Source organism: Zophobas morio, unplaced genomic scaffold (genome assembly GCF_036711695.1).
Source record: "Zophobas morio isolate AGI-343-1 ecotype UQ-CSIRO unplaced genomic scaffold, CSIRO_AGI_Zmor_V1 ptg000002l, whole genome shotgun sequence".
In the NCBI taxonomy this organism is placed as follows: domain Eukaryota; kingdom Metazoa; phylum Arthropoda; class Insecta; order Coleoptera; family Tenebrionidae; genus Zophobas; species Zophobas morio.
In genome coordinates, this window is record NW_026972107.1 from 939107 (window position 1) to 950984 (window position 11878).

At 35.6% G+C, this 11878-nt stretch overlaps 2 protein-coding genes across 4 annotated transcripts in view; one reads left to right on the forward strand and one right to left on the reverse strand.

Moving 5' to 3' along the window:
* Positions 1-11878, forward strand: part of LOC135123407 (cilia- and flagella-associated protein 44) — a 46618-nt gene that overhangs the window by 28003 nt on the left and 6737 nt on the right. For all 3 annotated transcript variants that reach the window (XM_064048028.1, XM_064048021.1, XM_064048039.1), the window contains 8 exons: positions 57-353; positions 398-668; positions 720-945; positions 4752-5519; positions 9148-9334; positions 10515-10703; positions 10763-11630; positions 11672-11843. In XM_064048028.1, the coding sequence (XP_063904098.1) occupies positions 57-353; positions 398-668; positions 720-945; positions 4752-5519; positions 9148-9334; positions 10515-10703; positions 10763-11630; positions 11672-11843 (2978 nt within the window). The remainder of the gene's footprint in view (positions 1-56; positions 354-397; positions 669-719; positions 946-4751; positions 5520-9147; positions 9335-10514; positions 10704-10762; positions 11631-11671; positions 11844-11878) is intronic.
* Positions 9330-10303, reverse strand: LOC135123466 (proteasome inhibitor PI31 subunit-like). Its single transcript, XM_064048128.1, has one exon. It carries the CDS (start codon positions 10190-10192, stop codon positions 9368-9370), a length of 825 nt encoding a protein of 274 aa, XP_063904198.1. The 5' UTR covers positions 10193-10303; the 3' UTR covers positions 9330-9367.

The following is an 11878-nucleotide window of genomic DNA, read 5'->3' on the forward strand; positions in this document are numbered from 1 at the left end:
TAGGCTCAAAACATTTGCGTGCGATTGTACGTTTCGCACCAATAAAAATGTCGTAGATTTCGCATAGCGGCGACGAACTCATCATGGGTTTCGACGACGGTACCATACGAGTGTCGATTCTCACCATAGAAGAGCAAGAAGTGAAACTCATGGTTGTTTATGCGACCAAACCTCACGACAAACCCATCACGAAGATCACCATGAACCCTTCGAACACGATTCTGGTGACAGGTGGTGAGGACTGCACCATTTTCTTTTTCCAGGTGTTAGCGAAAACGAACGTGGAGTTAGTACCAATCGGGTACATACGGGTACCGAATATTGTTACTTGTATGACGTGGCATTGTCAGAAGGTAAGTCCGACAAATACGACTACTAGTACTGAGAGTGTAACTAGGCGGACGAGCTTCTGGTTGGGTGTCTCCACGGAGAAATCGTCCAAGTGAAAGCCCCCAAAGAACCACAAGCTTACACCACCGTTTCGTACTTGCTCAAACTCGAGCCCCAGGTCAATAAATTCACGACTTACAAAGCCCAGATTCGACGGGACATAAAAATACGGGAGATCGAAGCCAGGAAGGCGGAAAAAGTGGCGAAGAAGAGAGTGGCGATGGAAAAGTTGAAAGCGGAGAACCCTGGTTTAGACATCGATGAAGAAATTTTCCTCGGTAAAAAACGTACTGTCGTTTGAAAGACCGAAACCCAGTAGTACTTTTCAGCCGATTCTGAAACCGAGGAAGAGTTAGAACCTCTCCATATCCCTGAGGTTCCTAATCGGATTATTTGGATGCAAAGTACCGATAGTGGTACCATCTGGTTGTCGATGGGCGGCTACGACGCCGGCTACATCTACGAGTACCGCATTGACCAAAAGACAGAAGTACCGTACTTTTTTAAAATGGTACCAGACGCAGACGACATCGAAATCAGCAGCTACGCCTACAAGTAATCTTAGCTCATGTTGTACAATCGCACGCAAATGTTTTGAGCCTATGGGCGGATCGTTTTTGCCTTCAAATTTATGCTTAGTAAATGAGTTTATAAATTGTATACAGTAACATAGTCCTACACATGTAGTTTATGACTCCGTGTTGAGTTTTTATCCAAAACGTCTAGATTTTTGGAAAAAAATCAAAATTATAAAACAATATTTTGCAATTTAATTTTGAATTTGCAAAATCGAATACTTTGAAATTTTGCAGATGTTTTAAAATCATGATAAACATGATACATTTTTAATTAAAATATATTTGCTTATCCCCTCTAAAAAATTTATGACGTCACCTCAAAATTTTGGAGAATAAATCCTATCTTAAATGTATAAAATATGATGAGTTTTATACTTGTGATTTATCACTGCATTAATATTTTTTAGATTTGGTTATACAGGGTGTCTCAAAAAAGTTAATGACTGAGTCAATTTATTTTATTGAAGAAATCAAGAATAGCAAAACTGAATACTTTGAAATATTGTAGATGTTTTGAAGTTTTTGTAAGCATGGTAACTTTTTCGAAAATTTGATTAATCAAATATGCGCAAAATCAAAAATCGGAAAAACTGAAATTCACTAATGCAAAAAACAGAAAATCAAAAAATACAAATCGTAAAAATCGAAAATCTAAAAATGGCTAATCAAAAAATCGAAAATTCAATGCATCAAATACCTAGGTCGATCGAAAAGTGGAAATTCACAAACCTCAAAAATCGAAAAATCGAAAATTGAAAAACGGGAAAACCAAAAAATCGAAAAGTCAGAAATTTGTAATATTGAAAATTAAAAAAACCAAAAACAAAAATAAAAAAATCGGAAATTAAAATAATCAAAATATAAAAAGTAAAAAAAATTGGAAAAACAAAAATTCGAAAAATCTAAAATCGAAAAAGTGGAAAATGGAAAATCTGAATAAAGAAACTTAAAAATTCTGAAAATTGGAAAATCGAAAACCAAAAAATCGGAAAATAACAAAATTGAAGTCTAACAGTTGAGAATGGAAAAACTGAAAAACCGAAAATTCTAAAAATCGACAATGGACAAATTGAAAATCGCAAAATTTAAATTGAAAAATTGAACATAGAAAAATCGATGAATTGAAAAATCGAAAATTCGACTACTCAAATTTTCTAAAAATCGAAAAATCATAAAACTGAAGAATCCAAAATTCTAATCATCGAAAGTCTGAAAACTGAAAATCGAAAATTCTGAAAAGCGGAAAATAGAATATCGAAAAATTTAAAAGAAAGAAAATTGAAGTCTAAAAACCGAAGAATGGAAAAATTAAAAATCAAAAATTCGAAAAATTCAAAGATTTAAAAAGAAAATCGAAAAATCAAAAATCTGAAAATCGAAACTCGAAAATTTGGAAAATCGGAAAGTAAAAAAATTGAAGTCTAAAAGCTGAAAAATGGAAAACTGAACAATCGAAAATTCGAAAATCAAATATCGAAAAATCGAAAAGCCGAAAAATCGAAAATTTGATAAATCAGATATGCGAAAAACAGAAAATCTGAAAATGCAAAACTGGAAAATCAAAAATCTAAAAATGGAAAAACCGAAAATCGAAAATTCAATGAATCTAATACGTAGGTCGATCGAAAAACTAGAAATTCACAAATCTGAAAAATCGAAAATTTGCAAGATTGAAAAACCGAGAATTGAAAAATCAAAAAACCGAAAAATGGAAAAATCAAAAATCGAAAAATAGGAAAACCGAAAATTCGAAAATTCATAATATTGAAAACTCTAAAAGTCGACAATTCAAAAATCAAAAAACTGGAAAATCGAAAAGTAAACAAATTGCAAAGCCTAAAAACTGACGAACAGAAAAATCGAAAAATCCTAAAATCAAAAAGTGGATAATCGAAAACTGGAAATTGAAAAATCGAAGATTGGAAAATCGAAAAATCGAAAATTGGAATATCGAGAATCGACAAATTAAAAATGAAAAAAAAAAACGAAAATTCAAAAATCGAATAATCCGAAACTAAAATAATATAAAAGTGGAAAAGTAAAAATTGCAAAGTCTCAAAACTGACGAACAGAACAATCGAAAAATAAAAAAAAATCGAAAAATATCTAAACAACTAAACATGGAAAATCGAAAAATCGAAAATCGGAAAATGGAAAAACCGAAAAATCGAAAATCGAAAACTCGAAAAATTGAAAATTCTATGAAACAAATACTTGAAAAAGCGAAAAGTAAAAAAATTGGAAGGCCTAAAAATTGAAAAATCAAAAAATCGAAAAAATGAAAATGGAAAAAACGACGATCGAAAAAAAATCAAAAAATCGAAAAGTGGAAAATCGGAAAGTCACAAAATTGAAATCTAAAAGCTGCAAATTGCAGAACCATAAATCGTAAAATCAGAAAATGGAAAATCGAATAATCGAAAGTTGAAAAATCGAAGGTCGAAAAATAAAACAACCGAAAAATCGAAAAAATTTATGATTAATGGAAAATCGAAAAATCGAGAATAGAAGAATTAAAAAACCGGAAAATTGAAAAATCGGAAATTGAAGAATTAAAAACGTAAAATCGAGAATTCAAAAATCAAAAAAATCGGAAAGTAAAATATAATCTAAAAATGCAAAAAAATTGCAAAGTCTAAAAACTGACGAACAAAAAAATCAAAAAATCTAAAAATGGAAAGACGAAAAATCGAAAACTGAAAGAATGGCAAATTAAAAAATCGAAACATCGAAAAATCAAAAAAACGAAAAATTAAAAAATCGAAAAACGAAAAAACTGAACTCGAAAAATCAAAATACCGCAAATTTGAAAAATCAGAAAATTAGAAAGTAATAAAATCGAAAAGTTGATGGAAAAATGGAAACTGAAAAATCTAATTCGATGAAACTGTTGGTCGAAAAAACGAAAAATCGAAAATCGAAGTGACCTTTTTTTGAGACAGGCTGTATAAGTAAATCTAAAAAATATTACTTCAATGATAAATCACAGGTATAGACTCATCATATCAAATTTTACGATGACGTCATGCATTTTTTGGCGAAGATAAGCAAATACATCTTGATCGTGGCTTTGAAAGTATTCTTCGACTTTCGTTCCATTTCAAAATTTACTCTTTGTATATTTCAGTGGTCACAACGAGTTCACTAACTACGCTGAAGTATGCAAAGATTAAATTTGTCACCGAAAAGATGTCGGAACGGATAAAATAAAGCGTCAAATATGATTGATAAACTTCAAACCAAAATTATGAAATTTATAAACTGAACATTTTTTTTTTGCTTTTTGAAATGTAGTACACTTCAAAAAATGTCCGTGACTTACTTTAATGTGAATTTTATAACTATGGTCGGCACAATTAGACCTGATATTAGTGTGATTTTGAGCATATTCTCGATGTTATTAGAGCAGGACAGGTTTTTTTTTTCTAACTAATTGACAAGATTTCAAAGTATTCAGTTTTGCAATTCTTGATTTCTTCAATAAAATAAATTGACTCAGTCATTATTTTTTTGAGTCACCCTGTATGTATAAACAAATCAAAAAAATATAAATGGAATGGTAAATCACAACTATAGACTCATCATATTCTGAACATTTTAGATAGGGTATTTATAAAATTAAAACTAATTCAGAGTAAACGTAAATTTCGTTGTACTTTGAGCCTACCTACAAATTCTGCCCTTGGACGATTTGGACCGCCTCCTTCGGTGACGACCGGCAAAAATGATCCGCCCAAAACATTTGCGTGCGATTTGTGCCACCCAGTGACAGTACTCTTTCAGTTATAATAAGAAGTACCTCATTTTCGCTATGCAGCACGGCGAAATGCGCGTCAACAAACTAACCGATCGTGACTACCACAACCTCGAAGACTACTGGTCTTTGCCGATGCACGACAACCAGAATGGTTTCGTCCCGAACATGTGCTTCAGCTACGACGAAAAATTTTTCTTTTCTTGTGGCCACGACGGCAACGTTTTTTCGTACACTTTTCAACCAGAAGACGACGACTACATTCCTGAACAAAACATCCCTACCGCAATCCCCCGATACTTGTACCCTACACCCATCCAAGACTCTTCCTTCTACCACAAACTAAGTCTGGAGCAGGCAAGTCTGAAGAAGGAACAAGACCGGATAGACCGTCTGGCAGCCGAAAACAAAGACATCTACAGGAAGAAGCTCCGCAAGCTGAGAGAAATGTTCACCAAGTTGCTAAGTCGCAACAAAAAACTTCTTCCAAGCCAGAGGATTCCAGTGGAACAACTAGAAATCGATCCGCGAGTCACCGAATTCCTCGACCAAAAACTTGAAGACGAGATGGAGTTAGTGAAGAGAAAATTAGCCTTTGACGTACAGAAGTCGGAGCTGAAGATGACCAAGATGCGGCGGTACTTCATCGACGATCTGGTCTACAACCCCATCATTGTGACGGGGTTGCAACTCGACTGCGGGGTTAAAATGTTAAGACAGAATAAGGTAGATAAAAAAAACGCGATAATGTTGGAACTGGTGGAGGAGAAAATTTTGGAGGATGAGCATAAACGCAAGTAAGTGGTACCGGGTTGACAATGACTGACCTTTATTTTTGACATGCGAACGTACAGTAGGGAAAGAGGTAGAAGTAAGCAAGTAAGTGGTTTGTATTTTTTTTTTTTTGACAAGTTGAAGTTTCACTAATTCAGATTATAATAACGTACAGTACCGTTATTAATCCATCTAAGTTATTTTGTATTTTTATTTTTTTGATATAAAATTAACAAACACGTCAGTTGACGAAAATAAACCAGGTATAGTTCGTTCATAGATTAATATAGATGCGACATACAGTCTGATTTTGCAAAACCACCCTTATTGACATTGGAGTCCTCAACCACCAAAGGCAAGCGCCAAATTTAAATAATCGATGCCAATAAAAAAAACTTGTTTCACTACAACTTGCCGCCTGAGAACTTGTTTGATCTACAGACCAGAGCGCGCTCAGGCCAATGTCGACTCTAAGCGTTCAGAAGAAGAAGAAGAATTTTGTTGAAATCGTAATAACCCAATGGATTTTTTTCGGGAAAATGTTTTGGAAACACTGTGTTCTATTTTGTATGAATTTTTAAATGTTTTAGTGACAATTTTTGTGGTTGTTTTCAATACACTGTAAAAAAAAATAAAAATCGTAAAATCGAAACATTGAAAAATCGAAATATCGAAAAATGAAACATCAGAAAATCGAAAAAATGTAAAATTCAAAAATCTAAAATTTAAAAATCAAATAACGAAAAATTGAGAAATCGAAACTCCCAAATTTAAAAAGTCGGATAACTGAAAAATCGAAACATCGAAAAACTGGAAAATCGAAAAACCGAGAAATCGAAAAATCAAAAGATCAAGAAATCATGGAGTCGAAAAGTCGAAGAATTGGGAAACCGAAATAGGCCAAAATCGAAAAATCGAAAAGTTAAAAATTGACCAATTTATAAATTGACAATCAAAATATCGGAAAATCCAAATCTCGATAAATGGAGAAATCAAAAAACTTAAAATTCGAAAAATTGAAAAATTGAGAGATTGAATGATCAAAAGGACGAGAAATCGAAAAGTGATGAAGTCGAAAAATTGAAAAATAGAGAAATCGACAAACAAAAAGTTAAAAGTTGAAAAATTGTAAAAGCGGAAAAATAAAAAAAAAACCGAAAAAATGGAAAACTGGAAAAAATGAGAAACCGAAATAGGCCAAAATAAAAAATTGAAAAACTGATAAATCGAAAACCTGAACAATCAAATCTCAATAAATCGGGAATGAAAAATTAACAAATCGAAAAATTGAAAAACAGAACATCTAAAACCGGGAAGTCGAAAAATCGAAAGACTAAGAAATATTGAAAAACTAAAATATCAAAAGATTGAATAATTTAAAATTTAAAAATCCAAAAATTGAAAAATCGAGAAAGTAAAACACATCGAAAAATCCAGAAGTCAAAAATAGAAAAACCGAAGAATTGAAATATTGAAAAATCCTAAAACTGAAATATCTAAAAACTGAAAAATCGAAAAATCAAAAATGTGAAGTCGAATAATAGAAACCTTAAAAAATCGAAAAATTGAAAAATCAAAAACCTGAAAAATCAAAAAATTAAAGAATTGAAGAACAGAAAAATCGAAACACTCGAAGGTCAAGAAATGGGAAAATCAAAACATCGATTAATTGAAAAATCGAAAAATTGAGAGTTCATAAAAGTCAAATTTGAAAAATTAAAAAATCGAAAATTTGACAAAATGACAATTGAAAAACAGAAAATCTAAAACCGGGTAGTCGACAAATCAAAAGATTAAGAAATGGAAACATTCGAAACATTCGAAAACTTGAAAAACTGAAATCTCGAAGAACTGAAATGAAAAATCGAGAAATCGAAAAATCTAAAATTTTAAAAATTAAAAAATTTAAAATTTAAAAATCGAAAAATTGAAAAATCGAAAAAGTAAAAAAGTCGACACATCGAAAAATCCAGGAGTCTAAAATCGAAAAGTCGAAGAATCAAAATATTGAAAAATCCCAAAACTGAGATAACGACAAACTGAAAAATGAAAGAAAAACTAAAAAATGGGAAAACCTGAAAAATCCGAAAACTGAAATATCCAAAAACTGAGAACCTAAAAAGTCAAAAAATTGAGCAATCGAAAAATCCATAAAGTGAAATCGAAAAATCGAAACCTTAAAAAAACTAAAAAATGAAAAATCAAAAACCTGAAAAATCGAAAAATTAAAGAAATGAACAGGAAAGTCAAGAAATGGGAAAATCAAAACATCGATTAATTGAAAAATCAAAAATTAACAGTTTATAAATGTCAAATTTGAAAAATTGAAAAATCGAAAATTTGAAAAAACGACAATTGAAAAACAGAAAATCTAAAACCGGAAAGTCGAAAAATCGAAAGATTAAGACAGAAACTTTTGAAAAATTGAAATATGGAAGAGCTAAAATGAAAAATCGAGAAATAGAAAAATCTAAAATTTTAAATATTGAAAAATTAAAATACAAAAAAAATGAGAAATCCAAAATTAAAAAATCGAAAAAGTAAAAAGTCGACACATCGAAAAATCCAGAAGTCAAAAATGGAAAAGTCGAAGAACAAAAATATTGAAAAATCCCAAAACTGAAATATCGAAACACTGAAAAATGAAAGAAAAACTGACGAATCGAAAAACTGAAAAATCTCAAAACTGAAATATCCAAAAACTGAGAATCTAAAGAATCGAAAAATTGAAAAATCAAAAATCTGCAAAATCGTAAGATCGAAAAATTGAATAATAGGTAAACTGAAAAATCCTAAAACTGAAATGTCGAAAAACTGAGAAATTAAAAAATTGAAAAATTGAGAAATCGAAAAATCAAAAAAGTGTAGTTGAAAAATCGAAATCTGAAAAAATAGAAAAATTGAAAAACCAAAAAACCTGAAAAATCAATTAATTGAAAAATCGACAAATAAAGAGTTTATAAAAGTCAAAAATTGAAAAATCGAAATATTTAAAAATCGTAAAATTGAAGAGAAAAACTGAAAACCGAGAAATTGAAAAATTGGGAAATTGTAAAATCCAAAAATTGAAAAATAAATAGGAGTAAACTGAAAAGTCCCCAAACTAAAATTTCGAAAAACTGAGAATTCGAAAGTTGAAACAGCAAGAAATTATAGGTTAGGATGTGTAGCAGGTCACGGATCGTGGCTTATAAATCAAATCGTTTCCGAACGCTGAGAGTCGACATTGGCCTGAGTGCGCTCTGATCTGTAGATCAAACAAGTTGTCAGACGACGAACTGTAATTCGTGTGACCTGAATTAGAGTGAACGAAACAGTAAGCAGCTTGTAATATTCTGGTAAATCTAGTGTCAATTTGTCGAAAATAAAACGCGTCGTTAAAAATATTATTACATTCTTTTTTAGTTAATTTTATTCCTATAAGTTAGAAACGAACACTGTTGCCAACATAAGTCGAGGAGTCCTCGACCGTCATTTAATTTAAACTATGACGCTTCTCTATGTTCTCTGCTTCATTATTCAAACCCCCGCTTCTGATTGGTCGATTACGCGGAGCGATGGTGGGAGTGCCGGCATTTTGAAAATAAAACTATTGTAGTAGAGACCAAACAAGAATTTGCCTGGAACGACCACTAATCCCTCCTTCTCCAGGCCAGTGGAGCGCCCGCCCCCTCCCACTAAAGTCACCACCGCCAAAAAACCCAAAGACCAGGGCCTCGAATACTTCCTCGTCAACCTCTCCCCCTCGGCCATCGTGTCCCAAAAGAACACGAAACTCACCCGCCTCCTCCAGAAATACCGAGACAGGAAGCTCAAATGGGAGAAACGCGAACTACAGGTAATAGAAATTTAATAATGAAAAAAAATTACATTACATAAACATATCGTCATAACCCGGGGGCGGAAACTCGTCGTTGTCGGGCCTGTTGGGGGGCCTGCGGGGGAACCTGTCCACGTCCGGTGGCCTGAACGGATCGAAGCGCGCGCCCGGGGGCACGGCCCCCGGCGGCATCCCGAATCCGGGCGCTTGCGGGAAGCCGCCGCCGCGCGGCGGCTCGAACAACATCCCGCCGCCGCCCATGGGCCCGGGGAACCCTAGCGGGTTCCGGCCGAACGGGTTTAAATCCAACTCGCCTACCCCCACGCCGCGGCGCGGGAAACTAGGCGGGTCCACCAGCAGCGGCGACATGGGGTGCGGGTTGGGGGGCAGCTGGGGCGACGACGGCGCGGGGGCGGTCTGGCTGGAGCCGTCGCGGCTGTTCCTGGAAGCCACGACTTTGTCGATGAGCTCGCTGCGGATCTGCTGCATCATATCGGAGTGCTTGGGGAGCATCTGCGCCAGACTGCCGGTGCGGCTGGCCACCAGGTTGCTGTTGAGGTGGACTAGAGAGGTGGTGCGCTCGTCCACGCGGATTAAGTTGAGCATGAGCCCGTCGTCGACTTTCGTAGCTTTGAAGAGGTAGAGGCGACCTTGGTGCACGTAGCGGAGGGCGTAGGAGTCGCTCCAGCCGGCGGGGAGGGCCTCGCTTTTGGTTTCAGAGCCATCGAGAACCTTGGATTCGCCCAAACCGACGCACTTGAAGTCGTTGGAGACGAGCACCAGGTGGGCGAAACACAACAGGATGTCTTCGTTGGACTTTATCTCGGATTCGACGCTTTTCAGCACGAGGTCCCAGCCGAAGAGGGAGCCCGACATAGCGAAGGGGAAACACCGACACGGAGATTTTTTGCGTTTTTACGACGATGACAATTCAAAACTTTGTGTAGAGGTTATGTTTATAAAATTGACAGCGGTAATGATAGGACATGATCGTGATAAACGTCGGGTTTAGGGTGTGACAGCAAAAAAGACGAGTCGAGCGGCCAATAACGTGCGACTATTTTGCGACAGTGCTACGCGATTGGTTGACAAGTTACGAGTCGTTTTTACTAGATTATAGATCCGACATTCGTTTCATAGCACAGGGCCGGCTTTAAATTTTTGAGTCTGGTCAGGACTCATGATTTTCTGTTCACAGTGGACAGAATTTTTGGCGAAGAAACCCGTCCGAGGGGTAAACCATCCTGATGACAATGTCGCTCTAGCAGAGGCTAGGGGTACAATTGGCGACTACAAACTAAAGTCAGACATTACATACAAAGCGAATCAAGAACAACGAGAAACGACATTAAAAAAATACAAGGAACTGTTGTGGGGAAGGGTCAAGGTAAATAAGTGACTATACATATTTTAGGGACAATATTTCTTACTCGTCTACATTTTCAGCAATATAACATCCGGTACGACTTCAACGTCCAAGTGTACAATCTACGTGCAGAAAAACAGGAAATCAGAGCTGAATTAGACGAGCTGAAACTACAACTGGAAGAAATCCACAACGAGATCCCCGTGGACCAGCGGAAAGACGCACCTGCGGTGCGCCCATCAAATGAGACGGAATTCCCTGAGAACAAGTTCTTAATAACCGTTGAAATGAAAGTGGAAGATGCCACGCCGGTTTCGAAACGTTCTCAAATGGTGATTGTTGTGTCTCCACCTGCAGATTTGGATCATCACGAGAAACAAGTGTTGTCGAAAAAAGGGACCAAGTTCGACGGGAAAGACCCCGGTGATCTAAGTCTGCGCGATTTTGAAGATTTGTGCGGCTTTAGTAAGAACGAAAAGAAAGACACACCATGGGAGAGCAATCTACGAGAAAAAAGATTAGAAAGAAAGTTGTTCGAGCAAGACGATGTAATTGACATGATGATGAAAAAGATTACATATTTCGATACGAAAGTGCAAAAGTTGAGCAGCCAGAGATTCCAGGTCGATGTAGATGCGAAAACCATGGACGTCTTCATGGTGACGCTGCACCAAGAGTTGCTGATTTTGAACGAGTTTGAAGCAAAGGAAGATATTTTGCAAAGTAAAGTCAATAATAAACACACAGAGGTTTTGGACATGAAAGACATTATAGAAGAGATAAATGGGCAAATTTTGGAACTCAATGGTGATAACGACCGAGGGCAAGATCGAATCAAAGTCATACAAACGACTTTTACACAAGCGGTTCAAGACAATAAGTTTTACGATTTCTTGAGGAAGGTTTTTCGCAAGAAATATAAACCTCCGAAGATTCGGAAAGATGACGGTGAGAGTTAGTTTAGTTGAGGTTTAGCTGACCTCTCCCAGAATCGAGTTCTAGTTCTTCGTCTTCGTCGACATCGACCACTTCTGAAGACGAAGATGAAGGCAAAAGCATCGATTCCAGGGACTTTGGGTTCATCAAACAAGACTTGAACGTGTGTCCCAAGGGGTGCGATCAAGCCATTTACGACTACACGGTGAAGCAGCGTGCCCAAAGGTATTTCTATCTTTTGTTGTTTCTTCTAAATGTAG